The following is a 23803-nucleotide window of genomic DNA, read 5'->3' on the forward strand; positions in this document are numbered from 1 at the left end:
AACACAGTGGTTATATAAAAACATACTGGCTATGATACACTTCATCCTCAAGGTCAATAAAATTATATCTGTCACATACACAGGAAAGTCATTTTTTTCAAAATTACCTTTTATCCATTTGGAATCATATTTTATTGTTCTTAGGGCAGATCCATCTCCCATGCTGCGGTAAATAACAGCATCACTTGCCAGAAAATCTGCTACTGTTGCTGAATACAATTTCCCATCTAAAACAATAGTCAAAATGTGGTATTAATGGGCCATTAATAATACATAGAATTCTTACTAGTCGGTAAACTCTCTTTGTACTGCCATTCTCCCCAAAATTACTCTAACCTATATTTTAACAATTTAGCTTCTAATCCTTTTGAGACCCTTTAGCGTAATCTTAGAATCTGAGGCACCGTGACACCTGCAGCTTCTCTGTGCTTTCTTTTAAAGCCCTCTGGCACCTTCTGCATCATTAATCAAAAGTTCTTACCAGCAAAGAGGGCAACGTTGGTTTGTCTGGCATCAAATGGGCATCTTGCCAATCCGCTAATTTCCTCTCCGTCATACTCTAAGGTATTCAGCTAGAGAAGAAAAATAAATTGGTGGTGGTGGTCCTCTCTGTTCTACATGCCAGCATGAAGGGGTAACCCTACTTTTACATATACCTTAACTCTAAATGATGGTTTCTGTCCATTTTTATCTAATATTCCATGACACTCGGGAAAAGAAGCATTCTGCAGTTGTACCAAAAAGCTTAACTATCACAACACAATTATTTTGCAAACCTATAAAACAACAGATTAATGGTTTATTTAACGTGCTTACCCAGTAGTATCTGCACATGGGGTTAAATGCATTTGTACCACAAACAAACACCATCTCATCATTTCTGGGAACAAAGACTTTAATAAAGTTATGGCATTCGTCCTGAAAGAAGAAAAACTTGTATTAAGAACAGATTTCACGCCCGCACTTAGTAGTAGTATTTTGCTGCTCTGTATATGATAAACATACTTTGTGTTTGCCTTTCATGGCACAGTTCTCTCTGTCCTGCTGTCTCGATCTCCAGGTTAATTTCTGTTTAAATCAAATAAGAAAGTTTACTTCTTGACCTGAAAATTCTTTTAAAAAATCAAATCAATTTCCTTACATCTACTCACTTTGCTTGGAGTAACTTCTGCCTTGGGAACTTCATTTAAGTTTACAGTATAAACTTGGTCCCTATTGGAAACAAGGGCATAAGACGCATCAAGTGAATGCATGAATATGTTGGCTGTATGGATAGTTTTTATTATAGATCTACTTTTTAGGAAACTCGATAGACAAAGAATATATTTTGAAGTCTTTATGGATTTTCTGAGTCAACACTGAACATTTTTGGTTCCCAATACAGTAATGGTTTTAGATAGCATCTGTGTTTTTCAGCTATTCAGTTCTTATCTATCACATACTGTCCAAGCCCAGCTCAGAGAGTCAACATGCAAAAGTTTTAGACTCTTTTCCTATATCCCTGAAGTGTCATTCCATGTTTAAAGTGACCAGGATACGTTTTAATCAGGGCTGTAATGTAAAAGGAGGAAAATGGTTTAGCATAATGCAGCAGCATATTGCTGCTTTTGGCCTTCAAATCCAATTTTTATACATGGGGCATAGATACTGTTTATTTCTCTGGGAGGCTTCCCCCCCCCCCATTCCAATTCTGCAGATTATTTTTTTAATAAATTGCCCACATTAACGCATACCTAGGAGAAAAAAGAATTTAAATCTAATAAACTGACTACAAGAAAATTACCTGCCAGCGATATAAAGTGTGTCTCGAATTTTCAACATCAGTTGAAAGTCCAGCCTGTGTTGAGATTCATTGCCTGAAGGGCGTCCTTTAAATACTGGATATTGCCTTGAATCTGCAAGTAAAAATGGGCTACACCATCACTCAGGATTATAGAGCTAAAGAATCAATATACAGCATTGATTAGCTGTATATACTAGGTGTAGAAGGCTTTACACTAAATTCCTCAAGCAATGTCTTGAATATGAATGAATAACAGCTAGCCAATGTCAGCAAATGTTCTTTTTACTCAAATTAGCGCAGTATTTCTGATTGCTTTTTTTAAACGAGTAAGAGCCAGTAAATAAATGTGGTGAATTGCATAAGAATAAATATTTTTACTTGTCTACATATTAATTAATTAAAATTTCAATTAACCAAAACAATCATCTAGTGTTTTAAAGGCAAACAATTTGCAGATTACTTACAATGGTAGTCAACAACATTAATAGGGTCATCGTCTTCAGGAAAGCTGACAGCTAGGCACTGGGACACAGTCAATAGCATCACACAAGCACAAAGCAGACGCAGCCTCATGGCGGGCGAAAAATAGCACCAGCTTCTTGGTAATACTGTTTAACTACCTGTAAAACAGAAAGATGGCAATGAGGTTTCAATACTACAAGACAATAACAGTGACTTCTTATTGCAGAGAGAGGGTTTTTTTTATTTTAATGTTAGCAGTGGTGGAGTAAACTAGCGTTTATGAAAGGCCCCTTTGTGTATGTTGACGGAAAACTACTATGTGACAATGCTGACTAAAGCTTTTCTGAACCGTATTGATGTTTGCTAAATTTTAGTTGCAGTTAGAGGTATTTTAGAGGCAGCCGATGAATGTTATCCTAGCTAAATCACAAAGATACATTTAGGCTGCTGATTTGGTGAGAACATTGTTAAAGTTGGGATTAGAATTTTAATTAAACTGCTATCTCTTTCCCTTCCCCCATTACCAAATGTCAGCCAACAAAATCCTATCCCATAAACTACCTAAATCTTATCTACTAACATCAAGGCACACATTGTTTGTGTATGCCTCAAGCCAGCGTTTAGATTTAAGCTTGTTTTAAATCTAAGTCTAATATTCTTAGGGCTATAGAGTCACAAAAGGACTCAGGTGCCTAATTACCACTTTAGGCACTTAAATCCCAGAATCAGGCCCCACTGAGATTCACAAAACCCCCACAGGCACCTAAACTCCACCGGTGCCTAAAGTTTTGCAATAAAAGCTCCCTAGGTCCTTTATGTTTCTTCCTCTGAGTATGCGCACAGCAGCTCCACACCAGGTGTCCAGACGCATAAGCCCTAGGGTCATGCACGAACCAGGGGAAGATAAGCAGAGGAACACCTAACTCACTGGTGGGCCTGATCCAGTAAGCGTGCTCAGACCTTGCCAGTGGATTGGGCCCTATGGGAGTCTGGAGGAGGCACTCCCTCATAATGTTGAGTCCAATAATTAGGTACTTACCTAGGATGTGGGAGACCCCTGGTTCAAGTCCACCTGAGGGGGAGAAGTAATTTGAACTGAATTTGCCATCTCTCAGGTGAGTGCCCTACCCTCTGCACTATGGGATAGTCTAATGTGGAGTGCTCTCACTGGGCTATTCTGCACCTAAAAATTAAACATTCTTCACACAATATTTTAAAATTCTGCCAGTTTTATTTGTCAATAAATAAATGCAGAGGCTCCAGCACGGCAGCAGGGAGCACAGGCCACTGGCTGCGTGCAGGTCGGAGATCATCCTGCAGCCCCCCCCCGCCCCAGGACACAGACTCAGCGGTGCGGCTTTACCCGAGCCTGACACAGCACAAGGCCTGGACCTGTCCCAGAAACACCCTAGGGCCCTGCCCCTCTGCACCAGGTGCACCAGGTGTGAGGCAGGCTGCTTCAACCAGGCAGGAGCCAAGCGTGGCGGGGCTCAATGCAGGGGATCCAGGTGTGGGGTGAGAGGATTATGTGTGGGACAGTTTGGGTGCAGACAGCTCAGTTGTGGGGGGATCTGGATGCACAGAGGCTTGGGGGGGGATTCCAGGTTCAGGGGCAATGGGACTCTCCAGGTGCAGGTGGTTGGGGCTCAGCAGAGGAGTCTAGGTGTGGGGTGTCTCAGCGGGGAGGGGGTCTGGGTGCTGGGAGAGTGGGGCTTGGTGGGATGGGGGTCTGGGTGCAGCTAGTTGGGGTCAGTGGTGTGGGGGCTCGAGGTGGGGCATCAGGGCGGGAGTTTGATTGCAGGGAGCTCAGTGGGTAGTGGGCTGGTTGCAGTGGTGGGTGCCTGGAGGCAGGGGATCAGGTATAGAGGGCTAGGGGCAATCTGGGTGTACGAAGTGAGGCTTGTCAGGGGTGTCTGGGTATGGGAGGTCTGGATGTATGGGGGTTGGGTAAATGGGGAAGCTGCTTCCCATACAGTGATTCCTCCCCCCACAGCTGAGGAGCAATGGGGCAGGAAGCAGGGGAGGTTTTCGGGGGGGGGCAAGGGAGAGGGTCTGATACAGCCCCAGCCACTCATTGCAGGGGAAGAGGAAGTTCCGTCCTCTCCTGCCTCCAGCCCAGACAGGACTAGCAGCTCATCCCAGCTCAGGGTAAGAGCCACTAGCTGGGGTGTCCCCAGCTCGGTGGTGAGTTACCTCTCCGTCAGCTGCTCTGAATTCCTGAAATGATGTACCTGCACAGCTAGAGAGTGGCGCGTGACTGCTCTTGCAGCATCCCTTTGCTTCCCTGTCAGAAAGTCATTTTGCTATGGGGAAGCAACTAAATCTGTGGGGGACATGAATTCTGCGCACGTGCAGTGGCGCAGAATTCCCCCAGGAGTAGCTATGGGATAATCTAATGTGGAGTGCTCTCACTGTCTCCAATTAAAACTGTTCCACTGTGCCTAAATCAAGTCAGGGTGCATAAATCAAGGGAGACTGGACCTTGGGTCTCCTATGTGAGCGCTGTGACCACCATACTATAGAATAATTCTCATGCACTCTCTCTGGCCCCAGTGATTCTTTCATTATTTATCCACAGTGGAACAGCTTCACTGAGGGAGTCCCATATCAGAATATTGCATAGCTCCATGGCTGGAGCACTCATGTGAAAGGTGGCAGATCTCAATTCAAATCCCTTCTGCCCACAGTTGAGGGGGGATTTGAATCACGGGGGGTCCTCACCTATTGCCCGGGAGCCACCTAACCACATAGCTATGAGGAGTTCCTCCTCCCCTTGCCTGGCTTTTTGCAGAAATGGCAGAGGCACCTAACAGCAAAGGAGGGTTTGCTGTTGAGAATTCCAAGTGTCTGGAAGCACTTCTCTGCAGTCTGGACTTAGGTGCCTATCTGCAAGAGAGGGGTGGGGTTTAGCATACACCCCTCGCTTTGGCACCTCCTACCACGTGGGTTTTTGTGAATCCCGTTCTCAGGCATCTATCTCTCCCCATGCATTGTATAGCGAGCCTAATTCAGGCTGTGTGACTCTAGTGGTTTTCTAGGCACCTAAAAGTTAGGCATGGTGACGCTGACTGACCACACCTAGGTTTCTTTGTGACTCTAGCCCTCAATACCTGACACTCTATTCCCTTGTCCCTTTTACAGTGATTTACACGTGTGCAAGGGGAGCATAATATGCTACCATTCTGATTTGGTAGTGTTTGTCACCCACGCTGCACTTCCTTCACATTGGTGTGCAAAGTGCAGAGCAATGGAGAGAATCAGTCACTGAGAATGTATTTCCCCCACCCAATGCTATAACTAACTAAATAATGCAGATAATTATGTATAGACTTAACAGCATTCAACTTTTATAAGGCCCATGTATATAATATCATTTTTTATTTTTTTCAATTTTTTCAATTTAAGTTTTCACAGCTGTGGGAAATTCGGGGGGGAGGGTCAGACAATAATTATTTAATGGCAGTAGATGCTAAGATTCAAAAAGTTTAAAGCTTTATAACCATTAAAACTCAAAATGTGAACATGTCAAAATACACAAAGTAAATTATTTAAATCAAACTCTACAAGTTCTCAGGAAGCATTTTCTTTACTGTGTCTCTCTGTAAATTTTGATTATCATCCCTGGAAATATTTTTTCATTGATTTGTTGTGTCTAACAAAACTGATCTTTCCAATATTTACTGATTAAAAATCTAATCTTTCCAAATCCAATTATGTAGAACCTTGTTTAGTCTGAGGCACCCAAAAGACTGTATAGTATGTGCTGAGATCACGACGTACAACATGGAAATGCAGTAGTAGCACTATACAGCAATGCTTTTAGGGGGCAAGTGAAATGCAATTTGGGCAAGATGCAAGAAAATATTTCTCAAGGATTTTTAATGACCACACGTAGTCTGAGCATAGGTTTTATTTCACATTAGACACATGGCAACTGCAATACCATACCTCATAGCAACTTTCCAAAGCATTAGTTCAGTTTTGAGTTGCAGGTACAAATCTCTATTGATTTAATCATAAACACTATGTTCTGCAGTTGTTGAAATCACTTATTCTAGTAAATTATTTGTCTTAGGAAAATAATCAGATCTCCTGATTCCTAATATTTCTGAGACCCAGTTAAAATGTGCTTAAGTGCTACTGAAAATTAGGAAGCTTAGGATGAAAAAGTTGGTCTCACTCCCAGGGTTGGTTCTGTGCAAGGATTGTCCAAGTTCCTATGGCAGCTGACCTGAGTGAGCTCATGCTGGACTAGGTGAGACCAGCATAGATAGCGGTAGTATTTGGCAATGGAAGGTATATATGAGGTCCTATCCATTACAGACTGACCTGAAAAAGATGCATTTTTAACTGTTAATGATGCTTCTGCATCTCAAGTCCACCAGCCAAGAACTGATGGGTTGCATTCTTAGGCAAGACTGATAAGCAGCAGTGACTAATAACGATTCCTGACACCATCCTTGGCTTGACACAGCCTCCTCAGATGATGCATCTAGCATTAAATTGCTAGTGAATGCACTTAAACAGAATGGAATTAATAACGTTAGTCAAGTTAGTTCCTTCTTGTTCAAGTACACTTCAGAGTGGGATACTGCAGCTTGGTGGCTCTGAGATACATTCTTCTTTCTGCAAACAGAACTCTTGCTCTTACAAGCTTTGAATACCAATCCTATTCTCAAGACTAGGAAAAGAATGAAGCAAGGCATCAAAGACCTCCAAATGTAGTAGGTCAAACACAACCAATACAAAGGCAAAATGGCTGGTAAAGAACCTTGTAGAATTCCTCTCCTGAAGCCTCCATCAAGCCAGGAGGAGGCCTAGGGTAAGTGGAAGGGCCATCAATTCTAACTGACCAAAGAGCTCTTTTGGCTTGGTAGGATTTAGAAATACACGAGCTGGATGGATCAGTAGATGCATCAATTCCATGTGCCTCACACCATGATTTTTTGGAGCCCTTGCCCCTTCCACAAAATAAACACATTCTGAGATTTCAATTCCCAATCTACCATGGAGACATTTCTGAGATTGTGGGTATATTAGACACAGGAAGGATTTCCTCCTCCCAGCCCCCCAACCCAAAACGATTAGGGAAAACATCTTAACAAAGGTCACATGAAATCTTGATGTAACCTCTGTCACAAAGAAGAGTAATTGAAACAGGGCCTTTTTTTCACTTGAGCAAAATTAAAAAAACAAAATGGCAGTCAAGAACAAAGGGTAGCTACATGTGTGCTGGTCAAAAATTACAGTGACATAAAAATAACTTTGCTAAAATGAAGAGCCTCCCCTCTCCCCCTCAAAAAAAAAAAAAAAAAAAAAATTAAAGAGCAAACAAAGTGAGAATCAGTCTTCTCAATAACACATTTTAAGAGCAGTGTAATGCTAGTGGACCAGACCCCACAGAGAAATTTTCCAGGACAAACATGGACAAACCCACATTTAAAACTTCCTTGAGCGGAGAGGATTGATCCAAAGATGGAAACTTTATGCAAATGTAAAAAGCTGGGAATTTTTAAGTTTGAAATCCCTTCTAACCCAACCTCGACTCTCACAAACCCTTATCAGAGAAAGATAAGAAAGGCCATACTGAGTCAAACCAAAGATCCATCTAGCCAAGTAATCTGTTTTCCGACAGTGGCCAATGTCAGGTGCTTCAGAGGGAATCAAAAGAACAGATAATCCCTTATATCTACTTCTATATGAAGGTCTTTGTCATGAAGAAGGAGGAGATCCAACAGGGAAAGCTAGACTCAGTCACCTATGATTGTAGAGGTAAAGGTTTCTTTATTATTCGGTATATTAAAAGCATTGAAAGAAAATGAGTATCAACTCGCACTGCCAAGATGTGTAGGAGGGAAAGGGCAGCCACTTTGTGAAGGTATTTGGATCTACTATCAGACCTTTGGCAGCCTTGACACAAACAGATTGAGATCAGGACTGCCAGGAAGGAATAAAACCTGAAGATAGACTGTTCCTGGGATGAACAGAAAATTTACTCAACCTGGCCACTAGAACACAGGCTTTGCCAGACCAGGTAAATACTTCTGTCGCACGCAGATATGCTATTGTGAAACACATACATAATTCTTACCTCATTCAACCCTGTTAATGGAGGTCTGCAGGGGACTATACAAATAGAAACGCTGAGGTATTTGTTTCACCAGAATCACCTGATTATGAATTATTGGAAATATGTGCCCAGAAGAAAATTTAGAGCTCAATTACGCTCCCTGGGTCTGATTCTTTTCAGCCAGGCTTCAAACTGGTCTTTGATGAATTTTGCCTACAAATTGCAGCACCAACGTTTTTGCTACTGTAGGTGCAAATATTGGCAGCAAAAGTATTCCTAGCCCCGTTTCACAGAGGGGGAGTTGAAGCAGTGACAGATAAAAGCCAGAATTTTCAGAAAGGCTCAGCAGCTACAACTAGAGGCAGATTTTTCAAAGACCTCAGCAGCCAATAAGCCCCTCTGAGAACAGTGGGAGCTACTAGGTTTTACGGTAAGCTTTTCCAAAGAGGTCAGGTGACTTGTCCAAGGTCATACATACATAAAGGCTGTGGAAGAGATGGGAATTCAATCTAGATCTTCTGGACTCCAGTTCAGTGCCTTAACTAGATTTTTCAGGTACTAAAATACAAGGATAGTTGTCTGTTGGTGCAAACTTTCACCTGTAAAAAGGAAGCTGGCCTGGGTGAAAATCCTCACTGGCTATTTCACAGCAAATAAAGGGCTGGCTGTGCAAAAAGCAAGAAGTTGCCCCAAATCTTTAGCTGCCTATTTCTGGCTAATTCCTGTCATTCTTTGATGAGAATGCCACCTTTCAATTCTTGATTGGTGGAATCCAATACCACTTCCCTTAAAAGATGAGCCTGGCTTCAAACAATCACACTTAAAAGGGAAAAGGTCAATGTTCCTTATCCATTCATCTACCCAAACTTTGTCAATTTATGTGTGTCATTCCATTAATCATTGTTGCATGTTTCTGCCATGTAAAAGGAAATGGGGGAAGGGAAAGTGAGCCAGCTGCAGAGAAGCAATAATTAAATAAAATAGATTAAAACCAAACTGACAATTTTTCCCTCTAAAAATCATAGCCAAATTACTTTATCCTACCAATATTTCATAAATTACCAAGCACAGGCTGGGATATGTGGGGTGGGGGGCAAGTAAATGCAAAGAGCACCTCGGGCCAGGTTAGAATGAAACAAACCTAACTACTAATCAGCCTTAAATGTCCTCTAGGAGGGAAAAATGAAACTAAGTAATAAATTAAACTTGGGGGTTAAAAAAGCTATTATAATGAAAAATATTAAATGAGGCTTTGTCGAATTCTGCCATTTTCTTTCTGCACTTAGCACAGAACAAAGCCAGGTGTTATGAGGGTAGCAAAGGGATTTCTTTGGGAGAAAAGGTGTCTTTTTGAAATGGGGCACCATATTACCAGATTACTGCCACTTCAATACTAGGTTCTAGTTTGTCAAAGTCATCAGGGTTTTTTTACTATCCCCTGAGTCTTTGAGACTCACTTCTGTATAAATCTGGAATTTGCCTGCTGGTTCAAAGTTTGAGAAGCACCAAGATTTGAAAATAAAGGTGCCCTGAGAAACTAAGAAGTACATATGACTATACCTGGGAGTAAAAATAGGTATGTGCATGCCATTGAGTGCACAGGTGCTTTTCTGCAGTCCTGATGCATGCTAGTACGCTTGAGGGTGCACCTTTTGAAAAGAGCTTTAAACTTGTTCATTCCAATAATAGTGCAAATGTAAAGGTCTGCTCCAGGTCCAATTCTCCTCTGTCACTGCTGGCTCATGCATGCTCACCAAGTTTCCTGGGCTCCACAACTGTGAATGCTGCTCCCCATTCCAAAGGGGAATGGACACTCTTTCACGCAGCATGCTGCAGCCACTTCTGTGGCACTTCAGTATGGTAATCAGGCTCTTGACAATGGTATTGAGGGGACTTGCTGAGCATATTTCTGAATGGCCTTTTGGGGGGTGAGTTTTCGTGTGGAAGACAATGAGTGAAATCCTGGCCCGAGTGAAGTCAATTGTACTTTTGCCAGATTTCAGTGGGGCCAGGATTTCTTACTATATGTTCAACCTATGGGTGATAAATGGCCTCTGGTGAGATGGCAGAAGGGCTTGAGAAGCTGAAGTAGCAGGATGCAGGGGAGACGAGGTGTAGCTCACTCCCAAAGAGTAAGGTGGGTTTTTTGTTTGGGGTTGTTGGGATTTTTTTGTTGCCTTCTATGGCAGGCCATCCTTCTCAGGGACTTTGGAAACTTTTTACTAGATCCAGGTCCTAACAGATAACGCCAAACATGTTAAAGTTAAACCTCATTCTCTGTTGCCCAGCACCTTGTGAAGTAGTTATCTATACCTGGGTGAAGTGGGTGTTCCGTGTTACTAAATTAGAATAGTTTAGTTTTATACCCCCTGTGGCAGGTGTAAATGACTAACACGGTCCAGGCTAATGGGGAATCAGACCCAACATATCGGTAGATGAACTTTGAAAACACTGTAATTCTCTATATTCCAAATTAATAGACAAAAACAGTGTAGTCTAGCGGCCTGAGCACAGGACTTGGGGATAGGAATTCCTGAGTTCTAATCCTGGGTGTGCCACTGTGTTGTTGTGGCCTTGGTTATTCTCTCAAAGTCTCGATTTCCTGTTTTGTGAAATGGGGGTGATAATGTTTACTTCCTGTACCACAGGAGCAGTGTAAATATTCAGTAGTTTTTATGCAAGGCTCTTTAAATGTATACATCTCTGTAAGTACTAACTATGGTTAATTTTATAATCAAGGGGTCAAATTTTGATCTTAGGCCTAGTCTGACCATAGATTTTTGTACTCGAATGACTATGCCTGCTGGGGGGGTGATTCCCCCCATAAAGTTATACCAGTACAAAGAAATCCCATTCAAGACACCAACTTGTCATACAGGAAGGGGAATCAGCGATACCAATATAAGGCATCTTTTTACTAGTATAAGTTTGCCCACACAAGGGGGGTGGGGAAGGGAAGGGTTGTACTGATTTAACTATACTGGTATAGTTAAGGTATAGTTACTGAAGGTAGACAAAAGTTGGTTTCTTCCATGGGATTTCTCTCATGTGTGTTCCTTTTAATTTGGATTGACTTCAGTGATTCTGCATGCATGTTACTGAGGGCAACATTTGGCACAGGGTGTTTATTCTACATTTAGGTCTCACACGCTGGCTGTGCTATGGTAAATCCATATTTAAAAGCTTGATAACGATAGCCCATTTTGGCTAATTATCAAATAAAGAGTAGAGAAGGAGAATATTCTGGCCTTACAATACGAAGTCACATACTTACACTATTCTTGTGGCCCTTTACTCGAAGACTGCGTAGAATTAAACACATCAGTCATAAAATGAACTGAAGAAAATGTGTTTATGGACCATATAAATGCACACTTTTGATATGATGGTTCCTCCATTTTATCCTGCAATATACACACACTCATACTTTTTTATGGGGACAATTTTTATAAAATTTCTGGAGAAATTTAGTATTTGGAGCCATGATACTAACTGATTCTGAAACAGCAAATAGAAGATCTGTCTCTTTAAGATATTGCCTGACTTGTTTAAAGATGTCTGCATCAACACTTCTTGAGCTATGTCAAAGTAAAAAATTGTTTAATATTAAAGTGATGAAACCATAGTACTGAATATCACAGGTTTGATCTTAATTGGCTTATAGTACCGTTAGTTACACTTCAGTAACATTACAGAGAGAGCACACCTCCCTTTACTCTAGAAGAAAATGACAGAATGCTTGCTAAATGGCGAGGGCAGTGGTTCTCAACCAGGGATACGCGTACCCTTGGGGGAACACAGAAGTCTTTCAGGGGGTACTCAACTCATCTGGATATTTGTCATCTTTTGCAACAGACTACGTAAAAAGCACTAGCAAAGTCAGAACAAACTAAAATTTCCTACAATGACTTGTTTATACTGCTCTATATAGTATACACTGAAATGTAAGTACAATATTTATATTCCAATTGATTTATTTTGTAATTATATGGTAAAAATGAGAAAGCAGTTTTTCAGTAATATATTCAGTAATAATTTTCAGTGCTGTGACACTTTTGTCTTTTTATGTCTGATTTTGTTAGCAAGTAGTTTTTAAGCGAGGTGAAATGTGCGATACACAAGACAAATCAGATTCCTGAAAGGGATACAGTAGTCTGGAAAGGTTGAGAGACCCACTGGGCTAGGGTGACTTATAGTGATGCAAAAGTTCAGTGGTTGATTAGACACACTTTGAGGACTCAACTCTCTTGTGATCAAAAACTTACTCAAACAAAGCAGTTTCAGCACGAAATGAAATAAGATGTAGACCAAAACATACGTGATCCCTTCAATTATCGTTCTTTACGCTGGTTTTTGACTTGTTACTCCATTTTCTGTCCTTTGCCAGGGCATTACACATGCTCTACAGTTGAAAGTGAGCTTTGTTTTGAAGCTGTATCTGCTGCCAGAGCTGTTATATAGCTCCTGTGGGACTTACTCCCTTTGACAGTTTGCCAGAGCCTGAGCTTGGTGACAAAGTGCAAGGTACATTTGCTTATGCAGTATTCTGATTAACCATCTTAACAGACCTACATTTTACTAATGTAAACTGCTTGCCTTGGACTGGGACTGCTCTATGATATGATGAATTTACTGGTTACAGCACCCAAGCAGTATGGTATGAAAATGAAAAGTGGATTTTGGTGTGTAGCTGCTTTGTTTTTAGAAAACTGCCATATTGCCAGCCCTGGAGATGTAGGTCTTCCATTTACTCCCAGAACAGGTGCAGCACAGACAGCAATAATGCAAGTTTCTACTCAGTGCTCTGCCCAGACCTGCAGGGACCAATCTTACCAGCAAGATAATAGTTTAGGGTCCATCGATATTCAGGTATTTTTCTTTTTTCTGTTTTTTTCTCAGCTCATGAACCTGTGTTTTATGAGACTCATTAAGAGTTAACTTCCATGTTCCTGTGATTTTTAAATGGATGTCAAAGTTGCCCAGTGTTTTCCATGGGTGCCTGCCTTTTGGTGTGCAGTTTCTTTGAGACTGAAATCTAAAGAGTTTCCACCCTCTCTAATGATGATGCAAATATTTATATGATTAGATATAGGCTTTAATATAGACTTAGAAACAAACAAAAAGACTGAAGCCAAAGTGAACTGATACCTTTCATGGCTGGAGACTTAACTTTCAAATGTGGATCGGAGTCACAAGTGAAATAAATAACTGTTTTTATACAAGACCTACAGTGCTTGATTTTATATTGCAACATCACCATTCATTTCAGCATGGTTAGTAGTCCTTGATAAGGAGAGCTAAGGGACAGGTATAAACCAGTGCGTGCAAGTGAGGATATCACGTAGATCTAAGGTGCAATTTATCCAGCTACAGAATCATCAGTTTCTCTCTTTCATGAGCACTACCATCTTTCAACACTGGAGAAAATGGCCCCTCACATGAACAGCCCTCCCTAGGACTCCTACCCAAAGCATCAGCACTGTCCACTAGCACCTAGGGCCAGCACATGAGGGACGAGTGAGTGAAGGTTGGGTATGCCTGCAGGAGAAGAAGGCTGAGATGTTCTGAAATGGAAAGGAGGGTATTTGAAGTGCCCTCGAGAGTAGGATGCTGAGGAGTGAGAGAATTGCACGGTGGAGGGGCATATCTGTTGTCTAACAGCCAGTGGCCCAGACAATGTAGCGCTGAATCTTGCTTCATGAAGAATATCCTCCTCCACACCTCCTCCCCATCCCAAACCTCTTGCATTATATCGCTGACCCTGGTTGCGGGGGTGGTGCTGATGGAAGATACTGCAGCTGCTGGATGTCAGTGCAAGGTCGTGGTGTGGCTGCTGGCTAGAAGGGTGCTGGTCAGGAATGCTGCTTTGGGAGGAGGGGTTTACAGGAGTGCCAGCACTTCAAAGAGGAAGTAAATGGCTGGTAGAAAAGGTGAAGGGAAAGAGAAGAGTCACATATGGCAACAAACAGGTCACAGCCTCCTAAGCACCTTGGGAGCAGGGTTACTAGTAAACACATTGAAGGCTGAATTTTTAGCCAGCCTCAAATTTTGCCCACACACTTGATTTAGCCTGTAAAAATGGGTGAACAACTATTTTGAATATATGTTGCCCTCTTCTATGGACTAATCTAGTAGTTGGTCACTAAACTGACCCATTGGGATATGCAAAACATGTGTTCTGCCACTTTTGTCAGACCAGTCAACTGCATGTGCAAATGCAGGTGTGAAAAAAGTATACAAAGCTGGAGCTCAAACTTAACTTTTAAGATTATCTTGTTGAGTGTTAAAGATTAACTACAACAGGGAAAGAATGTTGTCCAGAATGTTTCTCTTGTGCCAGAGAAGAGAATGCACTGTGAATTATATTCTTCTCTCTCATGGGTTATTTAAACTTTTGTGTAATTGTTTACCCTGTTGCTTTTATTTACTCTATGACATCAAAAAGCATTAATTTACCATGTGACATTTCATATTTAGCATTTGCGACACAGTGCATCGAAATCTGGTAAAGGCAAACCAATTTTATAACATGCACTGTGCAATTGTTTTGCAGCGTTGCCCTCAAGTGTAAAGTCTGTTACATTTTTTAAATTGTCTAATCAAATGCAGACTCTGTTCCAGTCACGCTAGATTTTCACATAATGGCAGATATTTCTTTTTAGCCTAGCATTGAACACTTGGATCACATTACATTTGCTACTTTTGTTGTTTGTGAGTGTATATTTGCAAATATATCATATACATGCACATGCACACATTCTGCGAGAGAGGGGAATTCATTATTGTGCTGTGACCCACTGGGGGATATTCCTGGTGCAAAAGGCCATCTGTGGGAGCTGCAAAGCTGGCTCTACTCCCCACCCTAATAGGAGGCACCTGCAGTGGGAGCAGGTGGGGTTTCAGAGACTGAAGGAGGAATGGTAGGTGTTCTTGCACCACTGTAATGTCTCTTTGCAACAGGGGCACCATTTAGGGCAGCTGTAGCCTGTACATGGGGGCCAGCATGCACCAGCTGTCTTAGACTCTTATATCTATCACCCACATCATTGTAGTATCTGAGCATCTCCAAATCTTAAATGTATGTATCCTCACAACATATTGTGAAGTAGGGAGAAACTTATACCCATTGGGAAACTTAGGTGCAGTGAGGATAATTGATTTTTGCAAGGTCACACTGGAAGCCTGTAGCAGAGAAGGAAATTGGATCTAGGTCTTCTAAGTTCCCAGCTAGCACCCTGACCACTATACCATCCTTCCTCTCATACAAGCTCCCAGCAGACCGTGAATAGGGGGGGCACAAACCACTCCCCTCAGCTGTTGTGTTACAAATAGCACCAGCACAGAGATGAATTTGGCCCTGTGTGAATGAACAAGTATATCTGATCCAAACAAAATACACATGTGCATGCGTATAAATCTATCTCTACAAGTGCATGAAACAACTATATGTATGCTGCAAAAAATGAAATAAATATATGGCCATAGTTTTTTCATGCCAGGCCACTGCTCTATCAAGTCCAGTATACTGTCTTTGGCAGGGAGCAAAGCCTGATGCTTCAGGGGAAGGAAAACACCATCGACTGCACACCTTGAAAAAACTTGTATAGTTGTATAAAGAGCAAAATTTTCTATCCTACCCTCTGCAGGGAATCAGATTAATCCCCGAAGCATGTGATTTGATTATCCTTGTCCTAGGTTATCATTAAATCAAAAAATGTATTGCTAAAAATATCTGCACAGCATTTACATCATGAAAGTATATGATTTAGTCAGCAAAAACAAATGACTAGCCTTTCAAGTGTCTTAATCTTTGATACACATGTGCTGGATTTAAGGAGCTGTCATGGAGAAGCAGATCTTTGCAAACTGAACTAAACCATTCAGCTCTGTAAGATGATTTTTTTCTTATTACTCCTTTCATGAGGCGCCTGGGGACATTGTTCTCTCACTGTTGACAACTTTCACACTCTTATCCCTACCCCCTCACCTCAGCGCCCTTTCTCCAGGTGGTAATACACAGAATAGCTATATTTGTAAAAAAAGCTGGCTCTTAGCCAACTGCCGGGACTGGAGAGTGATTCTGTACTGGTTTGCTGATTATCTGATCCTAGACACTGACTGCATTACTTCTGTAAAGTATGAAGCCTGCTTTAGCCAGGGTGGTAGTAAGATCTGACGCCCATCCATTTAATTGTGTGCTATTCAACTGTGGACACATGCACTGCAGATGTGTCCCTTTAAATTTTTTTTAAAATACAGCCTACAATAATGGGCAGAGTAATGGCTACTTTACTAACACTTTAATGTTTTCAAAACACCAGCTAAGGTTTTATACCAGCCTGAAGTTTACCTCTTATATGTATGCTTAGGATCTTATTCTGGCATTTGACATTTAAATATATATATACTTCTTTTCTCCTCTGCAGCCTCCCAGAACAACCCAAAGCACACACAGGCACACTGGTGCCTGGGTAGTGTTTGATTGAAGGAGGATTTCAAATATGAGTACAAGAATTTTCTTCTGACTCTATGTGAGTGTCACAGTACATAGTGGAGTAGCAGCAACACCGTCTGTCCATGTGGTGATATTCCTAGGGCCTGAATAACACTGCCAATAAACATCCTTGGGAAAAGGGACCAGAGCACACTATGGATCTTCACATGCCAATATGGGGGAGGTGAATCTCAATAAGGCTCTAATGCAGAGATGCTTTTAGAAAAGTGAGATAAGTACCATTTGTTTTATGACACTGTAAACTCTGAGGGGAATCCTACCAATGGGAGGGCCTGGGACATGATCTGGCACATTACTACTACTCAAGATACTACAAGAGGGATGTTGTGTCAGTTATTTCATCTGAAGAAAAGAAATGAACTGTATGGCCTGTGTTTAAGAAAAACCTGTACAGAAATGGCAGAAAATAATATTATTCAGTAATTACCCATTATTCAAGAACATATGTTTGTAAATATGACCTCTGTAATGTTACCAGGGTCAGACAGACCAAGGACAATCTGCTGTGTAAGTGTATAAATCAAAGCTGTCTAGGGACTGATTTAATTTACAATGTTCTTCAACATTCTGGACAGAAAAATGTCACTCGCTTACTTAAATCCTGTGCTCCTCCCCTTTTTCCACTTTCTCCCTTCCTCCCCCCATTTTTTGATAACACTTCTTGACCTCCCTACTTCTTGAAAGCCATGGATTTCCACCAAGAGACAATGTGTTAGACCAACTTGTCTGAATTATGCTAACACCCGAACATGTAAGATTACAATACAGCCCTGACTGTATTCACTTGCTGGTTACCTGTCTTTCTTAGCACAATTCAGGAGTAAAGCAATAAATACTGGAATTTATGTCGTTCTTTTATATTAAGTACCTAAATCTGCAAAACAAACTGAGAAAAGCATCTGTTGAAACTATTAGATTCGGGCACTGATTCTGCTAAATCACATGTTTCCCGTTGTGGAAGGAAAAGAGCTTTTGCAATAACATGTAGAATACATGGAATAATTCTTCTCTTTCTTTCTGTGCTCTTTGGCAGTTTGACTGGCTGAGTCAAAGCAAGTTCTGTTCCTTTATCTTTTTTTCAAAATATGCCATAATCTCCAAATTGAAACCGAGTAGGATTTGAATAAAATGTTCTCATTCAAGTTAATTGAATTAATAATCACACTCTAAGCAACAGATTGCGATCCTGAAGCCAGTTTTTTTAAAATTGTCCATTGGTGCCTTCTCTTTCAAGCGACCATTTTGTGACTTTTCTGCAGGTGTGGCCACTGAGCTGCCTCAAGGCAAAGCCAAACCTGCCAAACAAAAGAAACTTCATGTTCTGGATGTTAACTTTAGTTACCATAGCCAGACAATGCTGCCAGTGGTATGGAAGACAAAATTGCTGTAGCCAGCTGTGCTGTTCACAGTCGGATGGTTTCTGTGTAGCTCCAAATGGTTATGAAGGCAGTAGTCTGTTGTGGCCAAGGACAGAATGATGGATGATCTACACACAGTGCCCAAGTAGAAAGAATGGCAGAAGTTCACTTCAGGGTTGTTAAAATGCTAATCTAGGTTAGTTAACAAAAGCCTAATGGAACAGAAAAGTTAGGGAAATAAACACACCTCATATGTTACATATGTACACTCCAGATTTGATCTCTCTAGTTAGACAAACATTTGCCTTTGGAAGTTAGACAATTTAACAGTTTTCTTGTTTGAATAAACTGAATCAACTTTTGTTATTAGCTGTACTATATTTACTGTCAAGGCATGACAAGGGAAAGTGGACTAAGGCAGACAACACACTCAGCTATTGAAAACAGCATCATAAGGCTAGCAATATGATTTTCACTGAACATTTCTTTCAGTGACATGAGAACTTGAACTTGAAGCTGGCAGCTATTCACAGAACAAGTAACAACTTAATAAAATGGCTTAGACTGATTTTAACTGTAACTGCAGCAAGCTTATCTGATGCATAAACAGAGATAATCTGTTCTAACAGCAGTTTTGATTAGATCAACATTTGAACCATTTTAATTACATATAGGACTGCTTGTATTACCCAATGCAAATATTATGCCTTCCATCTTTTCCTTAACTGTTCCTGGAACAAATTTTTAATTTATCCAATTGCAGGATATATGTTTACATTTCTTACTGGAATTATAGTATGTGATCACCCTCTTATTTTCTTATTTAGTTGCTAAGCAAGAAATAGGGCATTCCCCCCCCCCCCCATCCCCTGTATTTATTAGTCAAAGCAAAAAAACGAAAATGTTTGTTGGACAATATTAGCGACCAGTGTGCAATAAACAAATAATGCAAGTATTTCCTTGGTCTTACGAAGCAAAGACAAACATTGAAGCAAAGCTACCTTTTATCATTTTACTCACTATAACATGCATGGTAAGAACTGGCCATATCCACACATGCTCTTCATGTGATTTCTTACTGGAGATTTTTTGTTTGTTTTTCAGAAAGAAGAGTAACCAAGCCATTTTCAATATGTATATAAAAAGGGGGCCTTAGCCTACTTCTATTGAAGCCAATGGCAAAACTCCTATTGCCTTCAATGTGAGCAAGACCCATTCCTGTGTTAAGTGCAGTAATTTAAAACATGTATGTAATCAGACCAGCAGTTGTGACAATTAGTCATATCTACATGGAGCCTTGTAGTTTAAGATTTTTAAGTGATTTTTTACTACTATTTCTTTACCAGCCTGTATCTCATTTGATGGTACATATCTGAACTCGAACCTATTTAGACACAGTGAATTGGACACATAATTAAGCATTCTCTCTAAATGTGTGAACTTCATAAGACTAGATCAAAGTTCTAGCAGTTCCAAGAGCTAAAGTGTTTGCTGCCACACTCATAACAAATCACCCATACAAAAGAGGCAGAAATGTTAGATGGTCCAGCTAAAAGGGCATCAATGATTGAAACAAATGCAGCCACACAGCTGGCTTGTGGAGCTGTGACAAGGCTGGTCACTGTATTCCTAGCACACCCTCCTGCATCACACAAAGCATGTTTAGATGATGATGATATCTTTGTTGCATCCCTAGCAGAAATGAACAGAGATAGTGACAGACTGCAGGATATGAAGGAGAATGGGAGTTCAATGTAACTAAAGATGCAGATGAAAGTGAGCAGCCTGTTAAACAACCCAATTTAAAGCCTCTGGGTTACCGTTTTGGCTATCCTTTGAAAACAAATTCAATCTACTTAATTTAAAAATGATAGTAAATTCCTAATGCAAACTCTTTCTTTCCATTTTTAAAACAGCTGAGTATATTAGTTCCTATAAAAAATGTTAAAGTTTATGATTATATAGAGAAAAAAATCACAGGGCTCATCTGGCAATTTCTATTTGTCCAAGCCAGAGTAAATGTTTATACAATATCTGCCAACATAACAGAATATGCCTGTCACTCACTACATTAAACATGATTGTATACAGCTTAATTTACTGAATTAGATACATACACATTTGAGGTGGATAGATTTTTATGGCATGAATAAAGCCGAATAAAAGCCTTTTGCCACTACAAAGCTAGTAGAGCCTCATAGTGAGCTTCCAGACTTCTCAAGAATATGAAGAAGGAATCTTGGAAAAATCCTCAATAAAAGGATTTTCATGAGAGTGATACACAAGTATTAAAAAGTCTCTGAAGAATTAGGAAGAAATTCCACCAAGACAACAACACTTAGAAGAAGGCAGAATTAATGCCATTACTAAAAGACTTTTATGCTTCTTTGGAACACTAATAACTTAATGCAGAGCTAAAGTTATTCTAGTACAGACATGTTTCCCCCCTGAAAATAACTAAGCAAAATGTCATGGATTTTAGGTAAGTCAAAGACGATTAATTTTTCAGTGACAGTTCTTTGCTGCAAATTCTCTATATTGTTCGCTGGGCTTGTGTGGGGCGTACATATAAACTAGAATACAGATTGCATAGTAAGTACTACATCTGTAGACATTACGAACAGTCACATTACTGCTGACACATGCCTGAGTAAGTACATTCGTCTGCATATATGTGGGTGTGTATATGGCTATTTTATACACTTAGAGGTTTCTCATAGACCTAAACTAGCAGAATTTGACCAACACTATTAAACAATTTGGAGACCAGAGAACCTCTATGTCCTCTACCTTACTGGAGTGCTATATTCATACACACTTGGAACTACAGTGTTTTGAATTAATGAAATTCAGAAGCTTAAAGCATTTAATTGCATTTTCCAGCCATACGATATGTTTATATAGAAGAGACATAAAATACAAAACACGACAGGGCATTTGAAAAAGATCCCTTTTAAAACACAGGAATAATCTCCACCTAGAAATAGCTGTGCACCCTTTCATTTCTATCCAGGTTTTATAAATAATAAAGGCAGCTGCAACCCATTTCTAATTACTCTGTATAAGCTGCTGTACCAGTTGCTGCAGAGCCGAAACAAAGTTTCGCCACTTTACACATCAACAAAACATTGCTGTCATCAGGCGAGCGGGGTGAAAGGGTTAAGATATCCCTGCCATTGCAAAGGGATAATGCAGAATTGACTCTCTTATTTGTTTCCATCCATAATTGATGGTAGCTTGAAATATAGCTCCCTCTGGCTCCCAACGCGTGACTAGTACCGACTACTGGAGGAACCACGAAGGTTCGGCCAAGATTATCCAATAAATCATTTCTAACGGGGGACAGAGGAGCCTGATCCGGCTCCGACGGGAGCAGCAGACTGGAGCTGCCACGCAGAGGAATTTCCCAGGCAGGCAGCACGTTCAGGGCTCACTGGCGCTGCATGCCCCATTCAGTCAGGAAGCTCGCAGCCTGCTCTCCCATAGGGACTGGAACTAGGGTTGGTGGGTGCTCCTGCACCCCCTGGCTTGACGTGGGTCCCATTATCTCCGGGGTTTACAGGTTGGTTCAATGGCTCTCAGCACACACACACATTGTTCTGCACCCCGTGCTCTCCTGAATTCAAGAGCGGCTGGTTAATTCGCAGGAAACCTCAAAGGCACTTAAAGTGCCCAGGGAGGGGAGCAGGAGCGGCGGCGCCAGGGGCAGCGCAGGCTGCCTGGCATTGGCAGGACACGCGAGGTAGTGCTGGGGAGCGGTGGGGGAACCATGCGGTGGGGCACCGCGGCAGGAGTAACAGGTAGTTCCTATTTCTGCCCCCGTCCCAGCGCGCTGCTCCCCCCGTGGCTGTGCAGCGGGCGAGGCTGGGATTACGGGCAGCTGGAGCCGGGGAGCTCCAGGGTCCCCACGGCAGGATGGCTGCCTGCCAGGCTTCCCCATCCCACTACGGGCAGCGCGGGCTGGCACAGCCGCGGGAGGCGTTCAAAACAAACCCTCCCCAGCACACCCCGCAGCTGTCCGGAGGGCCCAGCCCTGACCAGTCCCAATGGCCTCTAGACGGCACCTCCCCGCCGGCCTCGGACCCACCTACCTTTGCCCAAAATAAACACCAGTAGGCTCCTGAGACCAACTTGCGCGTCGCAGCCCGGGGACGCAGCCTCTAACGCAAATGCAATCACCGTGCAAACGGGGAAGGGATTGGCACCGTCCCTGCAAACGCTGGGAAGTTTGTACCCTCTCTCCTGTCTCCTCCTCGCCCCCTTCCTCCTCCCCAGTCACGCAGAGTCGGCAACAAGCAAGTAAAAATAACCTTTGCTCAGACTATTTTTGTCCCTTACACGCCAGCCTGGCAATGCGCACTGCAAAACTAGCCTGGGCACTGTGCAGCCAGCGAAGGCACTAGATCCGGCTGCCGCCGCGACTCAGCCTCAGGTCTGCCAGCGCTAAGGGTTGCAAATGAAGCTCTTACCTCATAAGGGAAGGAGGAAAGCAAGCCTGGGAGAGCGCTACAGCAAAACCCAAATCCGGAGGCTAGCTTCGGGCTGCTCCAGCGTAATCCTTAAACTCGCCAGCTCTAGAAGCGCCGGGACAAACCGGGAGCAAAACAAACGCGAGCACAGCAAATGGTGTAATTCGATCCATCTCCAGTCAATCCATCAAGAGAGGCTCCTGCCCTCCCAACAATCAGGCGGCTGGAGCCTAGGGTCCCACCCCCCGAGGCTCCGAGAGGCAGGCAGGCTTGGGCTCATCGCCCTCACTGGCTGCTGTTGCTGAGGCCCCCAGCGCTGGGTGACCCTTCAGTGGCCTCTCCTCCTCTTCAGCCTCCCACCTCCCAGGAGCTGCTACACCAGCTCCAAGCACCTAAGCCACACTGGCTAGCTGTGTGCAGCGGTCATGAAGGAGCCTGCTCTCTCCCGCTTTCGTCTCTCCCCCCCCCCCGCCTTTATTATGCAGGGCTTATTTCAGACATCCTGAGGACAAACAACTGCTGCCAAAAGGATCTGCATGCACAGTCTTTCAGCAAAGTTCAGCCTTAGTTTTTCTTGGTCAGGCAATTTCTTGCCTCCCCATCACACCACCACTTTAGAACCTCTAAGGGAAACAGCTGGGAAGAGGCAATCAAACAGCATTTTATCTGTGTGTGTGTGTACACACAGGCACTCTTATGTCTACTTTGAAGGAAAGCCATTCAGTCCAGTATAATTTTGCAGACTAATGAAAGTCAGTTTTACAGTGAAAGAGGAGGAGAAAGGGAGAAAAAAAGAGATGTCCTTGAAGTGACATCATTTTAAGTAGCCCATCATCAGCAGAAAAAAAGTCATATATTCAGAAACAAAGGTTTTAATCTTAGAAATTAATTCCAGGAGTCAGCTATTATTTATTAATTTTCAGATGGACTATGAATCACTTAAAGCCTAAAATGGCATGAAAGACTTTGGGGGCTCCTTGGGAAAAAAAGAAAGAAAAGAAAAGAAAAAAATGATTGCACACCAAACTTTATCATCTGTGCTCTCTTTTATGGTGGGAAAACAGAATTTCATCTTTAAAATAATTCACAGCTTGTCACTGGGAAATCATTAGAGTTAGTCAAGCTTTAGAACCTGCTCCTGTATTT

At 42.0% G+C, this 23803-nt stretch overlaps 1 protein-coding gene and 1 long non-coding RNA gene across 13 annotated transcripts in view; one reads left to right on the forward strand and one right to left on the reverse strand.

Annotated features, from left to right (window-relative positions):
- The window catches only part of LOC128844139 (uncharacterized), a 208973-nt gene extending 190585 nt beyond the window's left edge, over positions 1-18388 (forward strand). The window contains exon 4 of the long non-coding RNA XR_008446439.1: positions 16742-18388. This is a non-coding gene — a long non-coding RNA (uncharacterized LOC128844139). The remainder of the gene's footprint in view (positions 1-16741) is intronic.
- The window catches only part of SEMA6D (semaphorin 6D), a 302415-nt gene that overhangs the window by 13623 nt on the left and 264989 nt on the right, over positions 1-23803 (reverse strand). For 8 of the 12 annotated variants that reach the window (XM_054041570.1, XM_054041566.1, XM_054041568.1 and 5 more), the window contains exons 1-8: positions 22658-23063; positions 2248-2403; positions 1784-1895; positions 1152-1212; positions 1006-1068; positions 817-918; positions 482-572; positions 108-227 (exon numbers count right to left, since the gene is read on the reverse strand). In XM_054041570.1, coding sequence (XP_053897545.1) covers positions 108-227; positions 482-572; positions 817-918; positions 1006-1068; positions 1152-1212; positions 1784-1895; positions 2248-2356 — 658 coding nt within the window. In that variant the 5' untranslated portion in view covers positions 2357-2403; positions 22658-23063. Of the gene's footprint in view, positions 1-107; positions 228-481; positions 573-816; positions 919-1005; positions 1069-1151; positions 1213-1783; positions 1896-2247; positions 2404-3284; positions 3318-12580; positions 12601-22275; positions 22358-22657; positions 23064-23803 lie in introns of those variants that run through there. The other 4 variants (XM_054041560.1, XM_054041561.1, XM_054041562.1 and 1 more) reach the window with 4 other exon arrangements.

The sequence above is a fragment of the Malaclemys terrapin genome, chromosome 10, assembly GCF_027887155.1.
Source record: "Malaclemys terrapin pileata isolate rMalTer1 chromosome 10, rMalTer1.hap1, whole genome shotgun sequence".
In the NCBI taxonomy this organism is placed as follows: domain Eukaryota; kingdom Metazoa; phylum Chordata; order Testudines; family Emydidae; genus Malaclemys; species Malaclemys terrapin.